Below are 20,968 nucleotides of genomic sequence, written 5' to 3'. Positions count from 1 at the left end.
TGTCTTTGAAAAAAGCAAACATTTTACAACATACTAAAAGCTTTTTTGTCTGACACTCCTCAGAGCATAAAACGTCAGAATCAGGGTCAGAACGAACACAATGAAAAATATATACCCAGTTGTGGATCGAAATAGGCCAATCAGAAAATCACAAGCACGAGACTGGTATAGTTGACCAATCAGTGCCGCAGGCCTAAAGGAAAATTACCACTGGAGTCTAAGAGAGAAAACAAACTAAGGACACTAAGGTTTTTAAGGACACATATAGTGTGAGGATGGCTCAGTTGCTAGAGGCGCTGACTACAGACCTAAGGGTTTCTGGATTGAGTCCCTGGCATGACCAAACTTTCACCCAGAGTGAAGAGAGTTGCCAGTTCTATGTAATTCCAGGTGTAGGAATCACGAGGTGTGGTCACATCAAAAGGAAGGACCAGGACACTGCTCGTTAAGCATAGCTGCTCAGTGGCTAAATATTTCTCAGTGTCCTAAAAACTACCTTCAGATGCTAGATAGAAACAAATACAAATGTAATTACTTACGGTTTCATGGACACTTAATTTTGGTAGATATTTTTCTAGTAGTGTAACTTCTACAGTTGGGATCTGAAGTGGTTCAGCAATATTTCTCTTTTGTTTAAAGTTCTATGGCAAGTGTTTCACCACCAGATGTTTGGTACAAATTAAGTTTGCCATCAGAGATTATTGAAGGAAGTTTCCTCTCTGCATTACAACTGGAAGCAGTCATTTATGCATGCCAACAACATGAACATCTCTTGCCTGATGGAAAAAGAGCTGGTTTTTTGATTGGTGAGACACATTTTCTTGAAATGATAAAAAGCATTTTATATCAACATGTTTGCTTTACTTACCCCTTTAAAATACTGTCTTTCCCTTTATTACAAGAATAAATGACTTAAAATTAACATAAAATGATATTTTCATTATTTTTAGGTGATGGTGCAGGAGTTGGAAAAGGAAGGACAGTAGCAGGTATGTTGTGACATTTTGTTATATTATGTTTGTTAGCCAGTTAACCTTGTCTAAGTGGATGTTGCTTAAGTGGGAAAATTATTTTGATATTTAAATTTAAGTTCCATCTTTTCTTTCTTCTGTTTTGTAAAAGTTTTAAGTTTTAATCAAGTTTCTCAAATTGGAATTCAGGCCATCCTGGTTGATGAGTTGAATTTTCTCCACTTTTTGATAAAATTTCCAAACATTATTTGAAAAGATGTCGATGTTTGTTGACAATGTATAATGCATCACAAGAGAGTACAAAAACAACACATGTGGCATCATAGTGTCATACCATATTTTCTCTTGTATTCCTGCTGTGGGTTTTTTTAATTAAACCTCTAAAGTCATTGGGGGATCATTAGGGAGGTGGGATTATTAGGGAAGGGGGATTATCAGAGAGGCAGGATTATCAGAGAGGCAGGATTATCAGAGAGGCAGGATTTTCAGGTGTGGGATTATCATACAGGTAGGATTATCAGAGAAGTGGGATTATCAGGTAGTGGGATTATCATACAGGTAGGATTATCAGAGAAGTGGGATTATCAGGCAGGATTAATTTTTCTTTGCATGTAAGCTGCAAATAACATTGAGAAAGTTTGTTGGAAAAGCAGCGCTGATTGGCTGAAAAATGATTCACCCTTTCTGATATCAAATAAAATTGATTTCTTTCAATATGCAAACCTGCATGCTGGATTATTGAAAAGCAGGATTGATATTTCAAGTATAGAAAAAGCAGGAATTTTAGAGAGATGGGAATAGTAGATATGACAGGAATGCAAGAGAGAATACGGTATATTGCTTATATGTGTTGACAAAATTGGAATTCCAATGTCATGCAAGTTAAAGAGATATAATTTTATAATTATGTCTGTATTCTATTTTTTAAATGCATATCTACTGATATTAATGGGCTTTGTTTGATTTTTATGTAACATTTTTAATTGAATTTTTCTTTTTTAGGAATAATATATGAAAACTATTTGCTGGGTAGAAAAAGAGCTATCTGGTAAGTTAAAAAATTTACCTTCATTAATAAATATTCATTGATTGCCATAAAAATCAGAATGTAGTAAAAATGAGTCCTGGATATGATCCACACATGGGGGATTTGTTTGTTAGAGAAGGCATTGGTCCTGGGCCATTGGCATGGTAGTGCAGGATGGCCAATCCTTTCCATTCTATGTGTTTCTATTTGGTACCTCATTGCTAATGGAAGGGCAGTAGGTTAGCACCAAAATAATGGATTAAAAATGAGTTTTGGACCCACTGCAGTTATCTAGTGTTGCTTGTCTTTACTCAAATGCAGATGATTTGCAAAAAAATCTTGTTCTAAAGGTGAGTTTAGATGTCAAAATATTTTATTATGTGCCAGGTCTAACATTGGCAAAATGGTTGGATGTTCTTTTCCCTTGAAACATTGTTGGTCTTGTTCGTTTTTTAATGAGTTATCTTTTATAATTTTTCCATTTTAGGCTAAGTGTTTCTAATGATCTGCGGTACGATGCAGAAAGGTAGGCTGTTTTGATTTTCATCTCAGTGTGAATTGGTCCATTCTATGTAGTTTCTTTGATTTAAATTTACTCCACACCCTTGCAAGTTTAGTTTTTCATATGAATAGAGTGTTCTTGAAATAGACCTGAAGCATGTATCTATGATATTATCATTTTAGCAATTTTTTGTATTAGGTCTTCAATTTTATCACAACTTTATCTATGACCAGTTATCATCTTATCATTTGACCAGTTGGCAAAAATTCATAATACTTTGCATAAAAAGTTTTTGGCCTATTTCTAGAGTGTCAGCATTAGTATCATGTCATAACTGGTTCCACAGAATATCTTTTGTTGAACGAGCGACCAGATGATAGATAAAAGCGAGTATCATTACATAACAACATGGCAAACTCTATCTGCCCTCATGAACAGCACGTTTTTTTACTGTGATGTTTTGTTTTAATTTCTGGTGTTTTAATTTCTTGGTTTTTTGCAGGGACCTTCGTGATATTGGATGCAATATATCCGTGCATGCATTGAACAAGGTATGTATGCTATTAACAGAAAGAAATGATGAAATGATGGGGATTTTCTAATGTATTGACCAGCGATGACTTAAGAGTCTCCTGTTACCTCAAAGTTGTAAATAAGTGACATCATGTGGTAGTTGATGATTTCAGATTGCAGGGATCATGCGCACTAGGTGATACATAACCTCTGCTAAGAGACTTCAGCTTATTGTGGGTTGAATGGTCTCCCACTGTTCTTGTAAAGTTTAGTTCTGGTAGTCTATTATTTTAAACAAAGATGAATCAGCGGGGCGGGAGAGGCAATTTCTCTTTTAGTTAGTAAATCAAGAGGCCCCTTATTGTGAAATACCTATCCAGTTTTCAGAACTCGGCATTTTTGACATTCAACAATGGCTATAAGGAAGCCTGTGTATTGTGATACTGTTATGCACGATGGTTTCTTACGATTAATCTGAAAGTAGTTTAGTATGCTGCCTAACATTTTCCGCTTTTTCCTTGGCATGTGAAAACTCTGTAGTCCAAAGTACTTGGTTTCACTTTTCTATCACAATCGTTCAGGTTACAAATGAATTTAGATTTTTATGGAACGTATTTATGTTGCCATTTTTGTTTTAATTAAAATAAAGTATCTAGCCTTGCTTAGATGAGAACCGTCACCCACAGAATGTTTATTCTTTTTTCAGTTCAAATATGACGAAAAGATATCTTCTCGAGCGAATGGAAAAGTCAAGAAAGGAATTGTGTTTTCGACATACTCCTCGCTTATTGGTGAAACGCAAGGAAAGGCTCGCTTTAAAACGAGGCTGAGTCAGTTGTTACATTGGTGTGGAGAAGACTACAATGGAGTCGTATCCTTTCTAGATTTTCTTTTAGATCTTGCAAGGATTAGATCTTGAAGTAAAGAATTGAAACATGAAAATTTGTTGTTACAGGAAAATTTAAGAATATCAGCTGTAAACGGGAGGGGCTTTGATGCCAAAGCCATTCAATAGAGACAAGAAAAAATGGGCACGTAGACAGTTTACGGAAACGTTTTGCTAGATTATATCATAAATGATTTATGGCAAAGATTGACATATGTCGACCCCTGACTGCTAAAAGAATTGGCTATAAATAGAAAATCGATTTCAGCTGTCAAAAACGTTTATAAAGAATCGATTTCAGCTGTCAAAAACGTTTTATGCACATTTTGCTTATGTGGCGTTTGTATCAGTTGATCAAACAGGTGTTTTATCGTATTTCGCCATTTTAGGTTCTAGCCGATCGGCAGGCTGTTTTTCATACAATACCTACTTACTGCTACCTTCTCTTTTTTTCAGGGCCTATACGATCGGTTCTCCCTCTCTCTACGAGCCTTTCTTCATTTCCAACATTGCTTCGATAGCCTACTTTAAGATCTCAATATACTACCATTATCACTTGAATTCTGTAATTGGCCTTCTTTGCTGCTCATATTGCAAAACATCTTCATTTGCAAAAACTCTGTCAATCCAACTGCTGCTATCCCTTCTTCTGCAAAACCATAATTGTAGCTTTCAAGTTTAAGTTGTTATCAGTTTCCAGGTCGGTGATTGACAAACATTTGTCCTTAATTCTTTTGTCAGATAATTCTAGACGAGTGCCACAAAGCAAAGAATTTAGTACCAACCGGCTCCGGTAAACCCACCAAGACTGGTCTTACTGTCCTCCAGCTGCAGGATAGGCTACCCAAAGCAAGAGTCGTTTATTGCAGTGCGACAGGTATTGAAATATACAATGATCATCTTGCTATGCGTTTCCAAGGTTTAACTTTTAAAAACCTCGTCCCTGGACCGTGCTGAACAGTAACCATATCACCGGTCAGTGACCAGACAGGGTAACCAACATTTAACCGGGTAACCAACATTTAACCGGGTAACCAATATTTAGCCAATATGCTACAGCAACTTCAATAACGATTTATTTTAGGTGAGATTTGTTGCCAAATTTTTTATGATTATGTTTGTATAAGATTTTGCAGAAAGTTAAACATCTTTATTTTTTAGGTGCCTCGGAACCCAAAAACATGGCGTATATGAATCGCCTAGGCATTTGGGGTGCTGGCACTCCATTTAGAGAATTTGGTGATTTCATTCAGTCTGTGGAGAAGAGGTATGATGATATCTTATATATATATATTTTCTTTTTCATGCGAATTAAAACTTGGGTTAGAATGCTATTTTTAATAGCTAATTCAAAGTCATCATTGTATTATGCCAAGCATCTCTTTAAGCCGGACCTGTGTATTTAGGTTATCGAATATTAAAATAGTTGTAAATACAAGTATTTGTTCCGAGAGATATGCAAAACAAACTCTGGCGTGTAAACAGGACCTTAGAGATCCTTGAGTACCAAAGATGTTGTTGCCCAATCCTTAATGACTGTGGCTGAGAAAAATAGCTTTTTGTTGAGGTGGCTTTTTAATGATGAAGGCCTTAGTATAAAAAATTCTTCAGGTACCTTAATGCGGCATTGGAGAAAGCTCTAGTATTGAAGATTGTTTAAATGTTTTCAGCATTCATAAATTTATTAGATAACAGCTCTAAGGAATGGCGCCCAACGAGTAATGAGATCTTGGCATTTTTCAAAACCTGCTCATTCATATACACATCATTATCTTTTTTCTTTAGAGGGGTCGGTGCAATGGAATTAGTAGCTATGGAAATGAAGGTTCGTCAATATTTTTTTTCGCCCATTGGTTTTACTGTTGATAAATTTATCGATATTGAAGTCATATTTTATTTAGTAATGTGATTTGTTACCCCAACCGAAATGTCTCTTTTTCATCTTATATTATACTTCTTTCTAATGAGTCTGTGACTCAAACCTATACTTTTATACTACCACAGCTTAATAGCTTGTTGTGTTTTAATATCTTCATTCTAGTATTTCTTGTCATCACCTGCAGACTAAATATTTTTTACTTGATATTTTGCAGCATCGTGGCATGTACATTGCTCGTCAGCTAAGCTTTGCTGGCACTTCCTTTGATGTCCGGGAGATACCTTTAAGCGACCAATTTATAGACATGTATAATGCATCTGTCAAACTGGTTTGTATTCTCAATTTTAGCTATCTGAGTTTCATTTTATGTTTAGTACAGCTATAGAGCTATTGCCTGTTTTTCTTTGATAAACGTTTGCTGTTATAAATCCTTTTTTGATCTGAAAATTTACTGCAGATTTTTACAAATCTTTTCAAAACTGTTGTGTTTAGTCATACAAGGTATATATTGGAACTGCATAAGGGGAAGGGGGCTGCTGAGAGGGCTTCAGTCTCCAATAATCACAAAAGTACTTAAAACCACTGACTAAAATCATCTGGGTTTTGGGTCTTAGCTTATCGAATATCCATTATTTCATCCGCGGTCCCTGGAATTTAATGCTATTTATTTACCTCTTAAAGATTAATGTATCCAATGGTGTAATGAAATTGGGCGAGAATTTGCCTGTAAATTGAACAACGTAGACGACTTGGAATTAGTTACTTATTGTTGATGATATCTTTTATCGTATTGGATGTGATACTTTTATCGTCCTAAGTTGCAGAGAATGACAGATAGATCGCCTTGTTTACGTCATGTGTGATATGTGAACGTTATTTAAGACATCTTTGGTATGCTCAAACCAACCAATATCCTCGTAGGTTTCTTAAATCTAAGAAATTTGATAAGTCGCATACAGGGAGTGTAAAATTCAAAACTTCTCATTCAGACGTTTCTTGTATTCCAGTGGGCAGACGCTAGAGAGAAATTCGAGAAAGCAGCTGATCTAATATCTCTAGATGGCCATGTTAGAAAAACGGTTTGGGGACAGTTTTGGTCTGCTCATCAGGTAAGAAAAACCAAACATTTTACCAAGACGCTGATGAAGCCCCACATGCCGGGCTTTAGCTTTAAACTTGAGCTTTAAAGTTTGAATTTGAATTCTTCAAATTAGATTTTGTTCCTCTTGGGTTGCTCGTCGAAGTTTTGCGTTGTTTAAGACAGGTCTTTACAAGGTTTGACATGATTGCTGTTAGAGGGATTTTGGAACCGTGAATAGAGAGCGCATTGATCTTGTAAAAGGGCCTTTCCGTAAAAAGAGTCCCAAAAAGGGCCTTTCCGTAAAAAGAGTCCCAAAAAAGGAACAGGATTGGGGACTCTGTCATATTCTCAGCCCTGCCACTTGGTTCTAACTTTCGGGGATTGCGAAGCGACATTTTTGCATTAAATCAATGAATGTATGTTTTCATTAAATCTTACCGAGATTAGAACAGCCACCCACGCCATTTTGTTTTTGTATTTTGTTTTATTTTGGTTCTCTTAAATGTATTTATAAAACGGCTTTGCTGTTCTTGCCTTTGTTATGTTTATTCTTGGCTTGTTTTGAAGAAATACGATGCTGCCGAGATGACGCTTAATATATTTCTTAAAAGAAGATTATATTTTTGAATGTAGATTAGTTTTATTTTATTTCACTTTATTCAAATATCACTTGGCTATAAACGTCAACAGTTATGGTTTTATGGCACTTTGCTTTTTGTGAGTTTTGGGCCTTCAAAATAGAAAGTGACAAGGGAGCAAATTTCCCATGATGTATTGACAAACTTCACGTAAGCTGAAACAGGCAATCCAAAAGAAACCCGAGGCAATGACATGACATTTTTTCATTCATACTAGAAAAAGACTGAAAGATTTTACTATTTAGGTTGTGTTTTGATCACAAATTTAGATCATGAACATCATTGCCGTAAACCCTCGAATTATCCCCCTGGGGGCTTATTTATTTTTGATATTTTTGGGCGGGGGCTTATTCGAGAGGAGGGGGGGTTATACGAGGGGGGCTTATACAATTATTGTAGACAATAAGAAGACATTATTAAAAGACCTTGTTTATTTTAGTAGGATTTTCTTTATGAGCATTTAATTAATTACTACCAAAAGTATGAATTTGTCGTGGTAATTCAATAAAACGCCATAGGCAACCACAGATGGCATAAACCGTCAAACTGAGGGGTACAGTTCGAGAATATACGGTTGCAGTGGGGGCTTATTCGAGGGGGGACTTATTGACAATTTATAGTTCTTGGGTGGTGGCTTATTCGAGAGAGGGGGGGCTTTTTCGAGGGGGGCCAATTCGAGGATTTACGGTATATTCAATCTGTACGCTTTGAATAGTTATTTTATTCAGTGTTACTCAGAGGAAACCCCCTTGGGCTAATGCAAAGTGGATTTCTTGTAAGCGTGTGTTTTGAAGTTATTTATGAGTCGACGAATGTTCTTAGCATTTTAAACAAAGAATCGGTTAGTAGCTTGAACGACAGAGTGTTATTAGCAGGTAGATATATGCCTATCCAGGCTGCCAGAAGCAACCTCATCAATCTTATATGTTTTTTCTGTAGTTAGATTGATCTAAATTGTCCATTTTCGTCAAACAATACATTGACCTTCTTTTGTGGGGGTTTCTAGATATGTAACTAACAATAGAAACAGCCACAGTTTAGTATTGAATTTTAATAGGTATATTAATATTAGTCGGATATACGTATTAATTTGCATAAATAAATGCTAATTTGTTTGTGGCTGTTGGCCTTAAAATCGATGGCCATTGTTGTACATTCTGTAATAGGTATTTTTTATTTGAGTTGTCATCCTTAAACCTTCTTTTCATTTTACCACAAAGTCACATTATTTCAGGTTTCAGAACGCCGTGAAATAAGAAAACCCGTGTAACACGTTTCATGTTTAAAAGTTAGTTATACAGCTTGCATTGCCGCTGTTTAGTGCTCTTTTAAACGTTGCTGTACAAAAGGCTTATAAAGTGCAATTGTGACCTGACTATAATCTAATCAATTGTGAGTTGACTATATCGGTATCTGCTTTTTGTACATGTGTCTAATTTCTTTCCTAGCGATTCTTCAAATACCTTTGTATCGCTGCAAAAGTAAAGAAAGTTGTGTCCATAGCAAAGGACGCTATCAGGGATGGAAAGGTATTGTTTTCAATATTTTTCATAGCTGGCATTCGTTTAAACATGAAACCTTATTTATAACGAATAATCTGTTTTCTATATCACCGTTTTATTAATTGTTATTTTCTAGTGTATAGTAATTGGCTTGCAGTCAACTGGAGAAGCTAGGACGCAAGAACAAGTCGACGACCTGGCTGGGGACCTAAACGATTTTATATCAACCGCAAAGTAAGTGTTTGAAATCCACTGTTTTGTTAGGAGCTGATCAGTGTCTATAATAGTTTTCAAAAAGTAGCTGTTAATATAGAACTGACTTAGTGTTAATAGTTTTTGGAGTTGACACCGGCGCAAACAGTATGAAATACATGACAATTCATTTCTAGAGAAAGATGCGATAAACAGTTCCAGAAGGCGTTGAACTTTAGCGTTGCTTTGCCGTGTACAAACGTGAATCTGTTGCTGTTCTAAGTTGTTTATCGATATCCTCTATGAAACAGAACCTTTATTTGACAGACACCAAATTTATCGAATCCCTCCTGTTTTAACTAATTCCTCCATTCCTACTATGATTTCACAGCGAAAAGTAAAGCGAAATCCCGCTTTTGATGTACCTGTTCTCGGTCTTACCTCAGTTTTTCTCGGAGTATAATTTCGCTTGTTTGCTAATTGTTTGGAAAAAGCCACTGACATATAGCTGTTTCTTCTCCCTTATTCTGTTAGAATCGCAAGATGCTGCATTTTCAGAGACTTTTGGTTGAATACCTTCATAAGCAGGAAGTAATAAATTTTTCGCCTATTTAACGGAAGTCTGTCGTTACTTGATTTGATCACGACTTCTAATCTCTTCTTTTCAGGGGAGTTTTAAGTGGGCTTATCGAGAAGCATTTCCCTGTTTCTGGTTCAAAGTTTACGGATCGATCTTCTGATTTTGGTTGGAATGCAGATGGTTTTGGGAACACAGGCAAAAGAAAACGAGGTGGGTGGATGCTTCCGGGTTTACTTTCGTTTCCAGCAAGAATGGCATTATGATGTCAATGATGAAATATTACCCTTTTTCTCAAAATGGTCTTGAAAAAAGCAAACATTTTGAGTCGTACTAAAGCTTTCTGTCTGACACCCTTCAGAGTATAAAACGTCAGAACATAGGTTGAGAACTCTACCCTTTTTCTAATGTTTTGAAAAGTTAGGCTAGGTTACGCATAGAATTTTAAATATTTTTGTGCATCCTAAGGAAAACAACTTTTAGCTGCTCTGTTGTGTAGCGTCCTTGCAGCGTAGACAGGAATGACCTGATTTCTCGGTGAAGCAATTTAAGATGGCTTGTTTCACACATCATATGCGTTTATTGTGTTGTGTCTTTAAATTTCTATTTTCTTTTTATATTTACTCAACAACCAAAGCGTGTTGATACTTTGATATGGAATTATAATTTTATTGCCAAGTTGAAGGTGATTTAAAGTATGGCGAGAATTATATTTTGTTGTGCCTTGTAATCAAGAAAAAGTTTTGCAATTAGATTTAGAAACTCGGTGTTTGACAAATTTTGTTTCCATTTAATTGCAACTAGAGTGAAGTTATTGCTTAGTGTTTCGAATTATCAGAATTTATGTTGGATAATTTGTGAATTTAGGCCTTCTGCCAAATTTAAGCCTTACTATCAACTGTAGAGACCTGTATTCCATTATTTGACATCCCTAGTGAATCCTTCTTTTAGCATAAGTCCAATGGGAAAATGAAAATAGGCAATAATGCAATGGACAGAGACTTGCATTTTGGTGTATGTTCCTTTGGAACCATACAGTGCTCAATGGCGTGACTAGACCATGAATTTCACTTCACAAATATATCGTTATTTCACGTTTTTATTGGCGATTGAATCTGGAAATTTGTTTGCTTAGGTTGGAGAGAAAACATTCACAAAAAGAGAAAACTAGAAGAGACAGAAAGTGTTTTCGATTCAGGTGAGATAAAATCTTAAAGCAAGCACTATATCACATTAAGACATTTAATAATACAAGGAAGTATAGTTTCAAGCGTTCGTTTTCTCTGAACAGACCTGTGCTACAGTTCACATCACATTGTTTTACATCAAACTGCGCACCTTCATTTCTACAGCTTTAATGAAGCCATATTGACCTTTGAGATAATACCACGAAATTGCTGATGGGTGATTCTGACTGTCTGTTGGGTAAATCCCGTTAAGATTTGATTTATGACAGCCCCGGTACCACCACCCACCGCTATAGTACACTGCGCAGTGGCGCGAAGCGTGCTTGTCATAGTCCCTGTCTTTCGTTGAGAATGGCATGTTGTTGTGGTAGGACAGGGAATCGCTGGCATTTCCAGAGTACCCGTAAACATGCATTCTGAATAAGTCTGACTCACTGTCCACTTTGAACAAGCTGTACTCTGCATACACTTTGCTTCCTTTGAAATCTTCAAGGTCGATTCTTAGAACAGCGCCTTTTTTCGTGAGCTCTCTTATCTTCTCTAATCCAAGCCAATAACTTCCACTCGCGTCACCAAAACCGAGCTTATAATCCTCCCAGCCTCGATTGAAATTTATGTTGTCTTTGACTCGTTTCTGGATCACAGTCCAACCTCCTCCTTCGGTGTCCATGTCACAGTACGCTAGAATTGGTTTCGTGTCACTTAGCCATATCAGATACTGATCGCTGATTCCATTGCCAGATGCAAGCACCTCTTTGCAGCTCTTTGGTCTGCTGCCTTCGGGAACACCTGAAAGTATGTCAAATAAGGCATAAGCTACTTCTTTAACAAACAATTTATTTACTTCACCTAACGTCTAGCTAAGAAAAACCTGATTGTAGGTACTTGAGCTTTCAAAGTCTTTAAAGTCCTTTTGCTTAAAACACTTCTTCTGCTAAGTTAGATTTCAAATAAAGTTAGATCATTTTAGCTGTAGCTTTAATGTCTTACTATAATATTGAAGCTGTCAATGTTTTCCTTACTTTGCACTCGAATTTCAGCCAAGCCTTCTGATTTCCCGGCAGAGTTTTCACCAACGCATCTGTATGTTCCCTCATCATTTTTTGTCACTTTTGCAAGTACCAGGTTTCCTTCTTGCGTAGTGACAGCATTTTTTGGCATTTCTCCATCAACTCGCTCCCATTTTATTTCCGGTTTTGGAAAGCCTGTCACCCTGCATATAAGTTCCATAGCCTCCATTCCGGTGTAGGTTAGAACTTCTCGGGACACAAGTCCAACAGTAGGTGGAACTAAAAGGTGAGATGGTTGTGTAGCTGGTATATAAGATAGCAAAGTAAAAGCTGCCTTGAATGTTAGGGTTGTGAAGTATGAATAATAATTCAGCAAGTGGTTATTGGTAATAAGTACCAAAACGTGTCAGACAATTTAGAGTAAAAAATTTTTTTGGATTAAGTAGTCTTCATCTGGACCGTCAAACCTATTTTTGAAATATGAAAGTAAACCCGGTTACATCATGCCCCATGTGGAGTGGAACCGAAATGACCAAAGCATACGCTGAGCTGAATCGTAATTTTGTCGCTTAAAAAATCCTATGCAAAGGCCATTCCACTTCGAATATTTAAGGTTTTGTAATAGTTCTTTATTCAGACACGAATATTCCTTAAGTTAAGGAAATGAAAGACCAGCTTACTTTTGACAAGCACCAACGTGGTCGCCTGTGCCGTCCCTGCTGCGTTTTGCCCAATGCATTTATAGGTCCCCTTGTCGCTCTCTTTTACGTTCTTTATAACAAGACTACCAGCTGACGTCACTTCTGCGTTTTCCGGTAAGGTGCCATTGATTCTCTTCCAATTGATCAAAGGTGCAGGAATCCCAGTAGCACTACACGTCAGTTCGACCTGCTTTCCGAGGTCCGCCATGACTCTTTCTTCTCCAACCGTCAATGAAGGAGGAGCTAGGTGAAGGGTAAAATTTTAGGAGCTTGGTGATTCCGAGCAATTTATATACCATTGTAGTATTAAAACATAAAGAACATTATGTGCACCCCTGTTTTTTCCTGTTGTCATGAAGGTTGACTAGAATTCAGTCTGTTTTGATTGCACCATTATTTGTTACTGAAGACTGATGGATATAGAAAGGCTTTGACCACGTCTATGTCGTATCTTGGTGATAATTTGGGATTGTGCTAAATGTTATGTAGAGGGGTTTGCCTTTTTGCAGGCGAAAGGACATGTCTCAGATTTTTCAAAACGCTCTGCAACAGATGTTAAATTTTTTATTTATTATACATTAGAAAAGATATAATTTATCACGTACTGTGGACAGCAATCTTGGCTTCTGCAGTAACTTTGCCAAGGAAGTTAGTTGCCGTGCACATGACTGTACCAGCATCGTTTGCCGCCAGATTTTCAACGTGCAATGCACCATTGCCATCCAGTCGTATTCTCCCCGTTTTAGCGGCCACACCCTCACCATTGAACATCCACTCGACTTCAGGCTTGGGATTTCCATAAGACACACATGAAAACTTCGCTGATGAGCCTTCTTGAGCTGTCACATCCCTCGGTTTCGCAAGTATCCTTGGTTTCTCAATCGATGGCCCTGGCGGTCCCCTTGGTCCAATGTCGCCTTTTTGGCCTTTGCGGGGAGCGGTGAATGCTGATTGTGCGAAGACGGTGTAACCAGGCTCACCCTTGGCTCCCGGTGGCCCCGCTGGTCCTCGCCCCCCTTTGGCCCCAGTGCAGACGATTGTTCTGTTGCAAACACGAGCATCATTCTTTCGTCGTTGTTCAATCTCTTTCTTGAACATCTCCAGTGTCTTAAACATGTTCTGTATGATTTGGTAATCCTCGTTACTTTCGGCAACACTTTGTGCACTTCTTCGATGTCTTAGCCAATTATGTACTGAATATATATAAATAAAGTCCTCATACAATTTTTGTTACAATATACAGAACATAGAAGCATTTAAAACCACATTTTCGGTTTAGTACGGGGTGGCTCTGTTTGCTGCTAGGTTAATCGTAACAATATTTAACTATATTATAGTTTTCTGTTGATATTTTACAGTTGGTAATTGTTAAGTTTACATAAAATTGTAGCTCATACTGATACGGATCACATTGATTGTCAATCGAGCTGCCAGAATATGACTGCATGTCAGGTACACGAGTGACTTACAATTCACTAAGTTACCTTCTGATATGATAGGAATTTGGACGATTACAGAAAAACTGAGAAAAGAAAACCTTTTGTAATTACGAGGAAAGCGAAGAGAATTTTCTTAATTTTGCAAAGATGCTATAAATGATTAAATGATTACCTTTTTCGCTCAAATTCATATTCTTAATGCTTTTTTGATGCTCTTGTCTCATACTGGCCAGTTCCTTGCTTAGCCGATGGATCTGCACCTGCTGGAATATCGAGAAGGCCGCCAGAGCTGCAACGAAGAGCAGTACCACTCCGTCAATCAGGCGAAGTTTTTTCGCGTCTCCTCCGCTCTTGCTCTGTCGGTTCTGCTCCATCGCGATGCCTTTGATCACTCGAAAGTGAAGTCCCTCGCTCTTGCTTGCCTTTTATAGACGCTCTCAGCGTGTCTGGGCATGCTTATGCGCGTACCCACACAACTTTTGCGCCTCGCTTGAAATCGATGTTTCCCTATCAATGATTATTTTATTTATAAACAGTATCTCGCATTGTACCCTTTACAAGGAGACTAACCAATTGTTTGTCAATATTCGTTCGTCTTTTAGAAGCAGTCATTCTAACGTGTGAACTCTGTGGAATTTCCATTATACTTTCAAATATCCGTCTTCCTGTCGCAACCTTTTTCAACTGATAAATTCAACTGCCTGGATTTTTTCCTTTAAGTCTTTCAACTTCTACCCCTACCATTTTATGTGTAGAAATTCTAATTGATTTTTGCGTTAACTGCTTGGCGGAAAGTCGAATAAATAGAATATTTCCGTTTTGCTTGGTTTTCCTTGTCACTTTGGTGACAAAAGCATTTTGGCGATAGCTTCCAAATTAGTAAATCGCTTTTAGCTTTAACCAACTCCAAAGCTTACCATCGCAGTTCATCTGTCTAGTATTTTTGGAACAGTATCAAAACCCAAGGCGAGCTATTCTGGTTTCATTTCTTGATGTTTTTTAGCGAAGATCCAACGAGAATGGAACAGGGCAGTCCACTGGGCAGTTTTTAATAAAGTTCTCGACTTTAGAATGTGTTCCTAAGATGTTTCATCGTTGAAAATCTACTGTTTTATCGTTCCATTTATTTTTAAGATTCAGAAAACGCAACAGACAGTTTTGTGGACGTTGAAGAAGCCTCTTTGGACAAAGTTAATGATTCCGACGAGGATAATGATAGTCAGGTTGCTGCTTCGTCCTCAGAATCGAACTCTGATACTGACGAAGGTAGGATTCTTTTTGCATCATTTTCTTTATATATCTACATTATCGAGAGATTATTGCATGCTCCCTAAGTCGTTGCTTTCCCTTTAACGGCTACGACTCATAGATTCAAGTTGCACTGAAACATAAGCAATGGATATCCATGTTCGTTTATACTAAGGCGTGACGGACAAAAAACTACGTCAATATGTTGATGCACTGCAATTTAAGTGCCCCAGATGGGAATGTTTTGGAAGTGTCAATCAGCGAGAAAAGCAAATTTGTTGAAGGCATGCCTTAGATTTAACTGAGCCACGTTATTCTAAAAATTTCAGATTCTGAGCCGATAGTCAATTTTTTCTTAAATTATTCCTTAGAAGAGCGTTTAAATGTTTGCAATTGACTTCAGCACAAAAACATTATAGGAATCGAAACATACTAACACAATACAAGTTTGATGAGTTTTTCTCAACTTGTTCCTCGGAAGTCACACTTGTCTTGCTTACTCAAGAAACGTTTATAGATAAAAGGCAATTTGTCCATGTATTTGGAACCTGGCTATTATTGTTGATTAATTCTTAAATTTAACCAATTTCAAGTCGCAGTATTTATATATAGAATTCTCAGTATTCGATTTCGAGATACACCCAAGACAAAATTTTGTTTTTTTTGTCATAATAAGAAATCTAGTGTTATCCTTTAAGTGGGTCTCCAACCTCTATTCGGAGAGGCTTAAAACCGAAGTAATAGAGGAAAGAAGTTTAATTCGCTTCAATATATTTCCCAATCAGGCCTCAAGTAGACTTAAGAGCTCAACGTTAAATAAGACTGTTTTTGGTTTAGTGACCTATAACAATCTCATACAGTGTCGCCATTCTCACTGCCAGAAGAAACTAGCCGTTCCAAAGCTGTTGCAACACTCTAATCAAATATTGATAGTTTAGCAAAATTGGTTCTCGTAGCATCCGCCTTAGCAATGTTGCTGTATTCAAATACGCAGTAGTTGCTGTGGTGAAAACCTGGATAACGAAAATTTTATAAATTTTACAGAAGCGTTGATAACTGAAGATTTACTAAAAGCCGAACATCGTCAAATTTTAAACTTGAATATTGCATTGTTGCAACTGTAGGTAGCATGTCCCTGTTGGTGTGGGAGCCTCTGTAAAAATACTGATGGGTTGGTGTTACACGAACCCTAGCGCCCCTTGTTGTTTACATTAAAACATTTGAAATATATTCGAGTTTTCAGTATCATTGTTGATGAATCTTTGGAGCAGGCTTGCTCCTTTTCTAAAGCTGTGGATAAGGATGATTTTGAGCATTTGCAGTAATTTGGATAAGACTGTCTCTTCTACCTTGACGCCTATTCTTATCTTTAATCTTTTATTTTCAAAAATGTTTATACACAGTATCCCAAGAGTAGAGATGGAATTTAAGTCCCTGGGAAATCTCACTGGAACACTAATTATATTTCTATAATATGCAAAGGCCAGACATTTTTCCGCTTTCAAATATTAAATAGATAATATTATACAAGTATTGAGAATAGAGGTCGAGTTTGGAAAATTGTAGATTTGTATTGACTTCAAAATTTCCCGGAATGCAGACTCAATGTCAAGTATGATAATATTCTCATGGCAAAATTCGGTATCCTAAACCTAATTAAAAAAGTGTAAAGTTTGTGCTGTAGCTATGTATTAGCGCCTTGGCGGGTCTCTAAAAGCTCTGGGATTTAGTCTTTGCCTTGGTTTAAAAGAATTTCGCAGTATACAACTTTCATGAAAAATTTCAAAACACAGCCGGTATTAAAATTTTTTACATTAACATTTGAAAATCAATATTTGATGTTTTTAACAAATAAACATGCAACTTTTTGAGTTTTAACTTTTGAATCACTGTCTTACGAGATTGAACTTATGACTTTTTATTCATCGGTTGATAAATATAGAATGCATAGAATATGTCATCTTTCCCATTCAATGGCTATTTTCCCACTGTTTGTAGGCTCAGTGGGTATGAAAAAATTTGTATTTAAGTAAAAATTTGTGGTCCTCTATAACCAATTTGGTAATGGCCGTTCAGGCTGGGAGCATCATTCCTTAAACCTCAATCAAGTCAAAGCTTACGAGAACAGCCCAATTCATGGGCGTAACGCTTGCCCACTGTAAAATAGAGAGCGATTACAATGATCTTTATAACCAAAGTGGTATCAGGTTATAGTAAAGGCCTTTTTTAAACAGATTTATAACCTGTCGTCTGCCCTATCACTGAATTCATGACTATGAAAGGGTTTGCTTCTGCCACCTTACAGTTAGCAGCTTCTATAAGAGGCCTGGCTGATGACAAATCTATTTTAAAAGACCTTTTTATTCGGAGTATGAGCAAGGTTGTAGTGCTGGGGAGGCTGAGCCCCCTTGATAATGCTGAAAAGAAGCCAATTTCAGTTTTTGCTATTGTTTTTTGTAACATTTTGCGCAGTAGCCCCGTGTTATTTTGATAGCGCTATGCACCTGATTATAAGACATTTGGTAACAAGCAAAAGATAAAAGGGAGATGAAATTTATATAAAAAAAACGGATTGAAATTAACTTGAAAGATAGGAAGGCGATCAGTCGGTCACCAATTACCCTTCACAGGATAAAATATTATTTATGAAAAATAAAAACCAAAAATATACTTTTTAATTCTTTGGCAACTTAGGTTTGATTGTACTGGATGAAAAGTGAAGCTTTGGGATTTATTCACTTAGTTCATATTTTAAGGCCTCTCCGTGGCTCACAGTTTGCTTGCTTTACCCCTCCTTTCGAACCTGCTCAATATTTTCCGTAATTATTTCATATCTCCTCTTTGGCAGTCATATTTTTCTAAATGTAATCGGTCCATTTTGCAATATTTCGGCTTGCCAAGTTCAACATTCTTTATCTTTATCTTTATCGTTGTACCACAAACGAAAGAGATTCTTAATTTGCGATAATTACTTCTTCTTTTGTATAGATAATTGGCTTAAAGCATTTTCTGACGAACCAAAGTCGAATAAAAAGAAGACAAAGAAAAAGAAGTTGGACAAGAACAGCAGTGCATCAGAAGATAGCCTGAGTGTGCTCAATGCAGCTGGGTTATTTGGCAAGCAGTTCTCTTGGGCTGATGCCTCAAGTTAGTAGACCTTTTTTCGCTACCAGCTGTTTTCATTTGTTTCCATCCTTCAGATAAGAGCCAGGCTTGGATGTCTCTCGACTTTGCGATTAGGGAATTTTTCGAACCCATCCAAGTCGGTCAATGCAATGTAAAAAGCGCATGCAGCAGTGTATAGACAATGCTATAGAGTATTTGGAGAATTATTAGATGAAACTGCTGTGTTCTGTTATTTTCATTTACTCATATCCGAATGATGAGTATGTAGAGCGTCCAAGAGCTTTTTGAATGCCCTCGTGAATCCAACTCATGGTGGGGTAGACGACACTTGTTTTTCCTGTTTGGGGCACCAAGTTTGGTCGCATCACAACCTTGTTTAGTCGTATATTTATTACACATTGTACATCACAACTATCCAATTGGTTTTGTAAGATAAAGACTCCCTTTCAGGTGGCAGTGATGCGCTCAAAAGCAACCGACTCAAGAAGGCGAATTCATCTCAGCAACTGACTAAACAGATATCGCTAAACCAAAACATATCTGCATCATTGTCAGCTGCTGAGCAGTGTTCACTCATGAAGAACGAACTTCTAGAGAAACTAGATGTTCTAGCACCGTTTCTACCTCCCAACACATTGGACGAGCTAATTGATGAGCTGGGAGGGCCTGACCGTGTTGCAGAGGTAAAAACCTTTTTGTATTATTCACTGATGGGTAAAGCTTTGTCATTGTGAAACGAAGAAAACCCTAAATGAAAACCTAAAATTGTAACCTATATAGAGAAGGGGCGAACAAAAGTCAGGCTTATATAATCTGGAATATGTTTGTTTTGGATGATTATGCGAGTTTCCTAAGAGAATCATAATGAAAAGCTTAATTCATCAATTATCACCTTAAGTAGGAAAGTGCTCTCACATAGTATTCCATGTAATATTTCCTAGTGTCAAGCTACAACCACAGCAGCTAAGGACTGTGCACCTTGTGGAACTTCTGTAGCTGTAAAACGTGGTAGAGAACTGTTAGCGTGTCTCACACCTTCAAAAGCTCAAATGCAATTTTACTGGCTTTTGCTATTTTACGAACTCTTTTGGCCTCTTTCTTTTGCCCCTTTTTCTTCACAATATTCAAAACATCTTTAATTTTGAATTGATTCAAGAACTTTCCAGGGTGATTCAAGAGATGTCTCATCTGAAATGTTTCTCTAGCTGTTGGCTTCCCTTGAACTTTTGGAACATACGTTTATTGATCTGAAATTGATGACATTGTATTGATGACATTGTATTGATGACATTGTATTGATGACATTGTATTGATGACATTGTATTGATTGCATTGCAGATGACTGGTAGAAAGAATCGCGTATTGCTGCGAGATGATGGGCGTTTCATTTATGAGTCAAGGTCCAAAGACGATGTTCCCTTGGAAATGCTCAACATTGCTGAGAAAGATCGATTCATGAGTGGAGGAAAGGTAATTCTATTACAGATCAAAGAGCATTTCCTAGTGCAACCAGTAGGGCTAGAGTTGTAATTAAATGAACAGCAGTTTTAATGACAAAAGCATTTTCTGGAAAGATAAATGTAGCCATTATGGTGCATGTCGTGACAAGCAAATATGATAAAAATTGTATCAAGCAGTAATTGTTATGGTGAATGTAAATTGAATTAGAAATGCCCTTTGCAGCCAGATTTTGCTTATAATGTATTTTGGATACGTTTTATTGAATCGGGATGGAGATCTTTAGGTTGAACTCTGATTTAATTGACCAGTTTAACGTGCTGAATGTTATGCAAACATGGGAAATGATCGTTCCACTAATCTTCATATTGAAAAGTATTTCCTAGTGAAATAATTTTTGCCATGCCTTGATTGGTATTAAATTGATTTCAAATCTTTCCCCTAGTTTGTGGCAATAATTTCTGAAGCTGCAAGTTCAGGAATTTCGTTACACGCTGACAGGCGGGCCAAGGTGAGATGTTTGTTTTTATTTCTTAAATATGTAAGACTAAATATTTACTTTAATAGAAGAAACAAATATTTATTTGCCCACGGTCATAATCTTTTCACCACAAGCTTCTTCAATAAACAGTGCCACCTCAAAGTAGTGTTTACTTTGTATTGTGAAGCTATGATAAATAAGAATCATATAGGGAAAGGGCTTGAAACGTAATTGAAAGGTAAAATAGTTTGCAAAGATATTTTGAAGGCATTTTTCATAAAAGCATAAAGTGTGTGCTGGATTTTAAAGCAGTCAATGTAATAGACCAAAATGACAAGTTAAGTGCTTGCCAGATTCGTTGGAACCCCCAATGGCTTGATCTTGCTTTTGTATAAATTCTGAAAATTTTACTGAATTCTACTTCTTCAGCAAACCTTTCCCCCGTTATAGTGCGCATAATTTAGGTAAATGTAGTGTAGGTCGCATTAGAAAGCATGTTTCAAACAGGGGTGCCGTGGAGAGGGGGCTCGTGGGCTAAGCCCTCTTGTTA

The 20,968-nt window shown here is 37.0% G+C and overlaps 2 protein-coding genes across 2 annotated transcripts in view; one reads left to right on the top strand and one right to left on the bottom strand.

Annotated features, from left to right (window-relative positions):
• The window catches only part of LOC135683681 (protein strawberry notch homolog 1), a 33,979-nt gene that overhangs the window by 3,124 nt on the left and 9,887 nt on the right, over window positions 1-20,968 (top strand). The window contains exons 5-24 of the mRNA XM_065199011.2: window positions 640-806; window positions 951-989; window positions 1,974-2,019; window positions 2,486-2,524; window positions 3,003-3,051; window positions 3,720-3,884; window positions 4,641-4,776; window positions 5,061-5,166; window positions 5,685-5,724; window positions 5,993-6,106; window positions 6,786-6,887; window positions 8,946-9,026; window positions 9,136-9,233; window positions 9,860-9,981; window positions 10,904-10,966; window positions 15,240-15,371; window positions 18,342-18,500; window positions 18,930-19,162; window positions 19,818-19,949; window positions 20,383-20,448. Coding sequence (XP_065055083.2) covers window positions 640-806; window positions 951-989; window positions 1,974-2,019; window positions 2,486-2,524; window positions 3,003-3,051; window positions 3,720-3,884; window positions 4,641-4,776; window positions 5,061-5,166; window positions 5,685-5,724; window positions 5,993-6,106; window positions 6,786-6,887; window positions 8,946-9,026; window positions 9,136-9,233; window positions 9,860-9,981; window positions 10,904-10,966; window positions 15,240-15,371; window positions 18,342-18,500; window positions 18,930-19,162; window positions 19,818-19,949; window positions 20,383-20,448 — 2,089 coding nt within the window. The remainder of the gene's footprint in view (window positions 1-639; window positions 807-950; window positions 990-1,973; window positions 2,020-2,485; window positions 2,525-3,002; window positions 3,052-3,719; window positions 3,885-4,640; window positions 4,777-5,060; window positions 5,167-5,684; window positions 5,725-5,992; window positions 6,107-6,785; window positions 6,888-8,945; window positions 9,027-9,135; window positions 9,234-9,859; window positions 9,982-10,903; window positions 10,967-15,239; window positions 15,372-18,341; window positions 18,501-18,929; window positions 19,163-19,817; window positions 19,950-20,382; window positions 20,449-20,968) is intronic.
• On the bottom strand, window positions 10,937-14,543 carry LOC135683683 (uncharacterized). Its single transcript, XM_065199012.2, has 5 exons — window positions 14,278-14,543; window positions 13,272-13,859; window positions 12,646-12,909; window positions 11,978-12,244; window positions 10,937-11,744 (listed from the first exon to the last, which is right to left on the bottom strand). The coding sequence occupies exons 1-5, from the start codon at window positions 14,477-14,479 to the stop codon at window positions 11,089-11,091; spliced, it is 1,977 nt and encodes a 658-aa protein (XP_065055084.2). The 5' UTR covers window positions 14,480-14,543; the 3' UTR covers window positions 10,937-11,088.

Source organism: Rhopilema esculentum, chromosome 7 (assembly GCF_057945365.1).
Source record: "Rhopilema esculentum isolate cy_ngs chromosome 7, ASM5794536v1, whole genome shotgun sequence".
Classification (NCBI taxonomy): domain Eukaryota; kingdom Metazoa; phylum Cnidaria; class Scyphozoa; order Rhizostomeae; family Rhizostomatidae; genus Rhopilema; species Rhopilema esculentum.
Note: the sequence above shows the minus strand (reverse complement) of the source record. Positions and strands in the feature narration are given on the sequence as shown.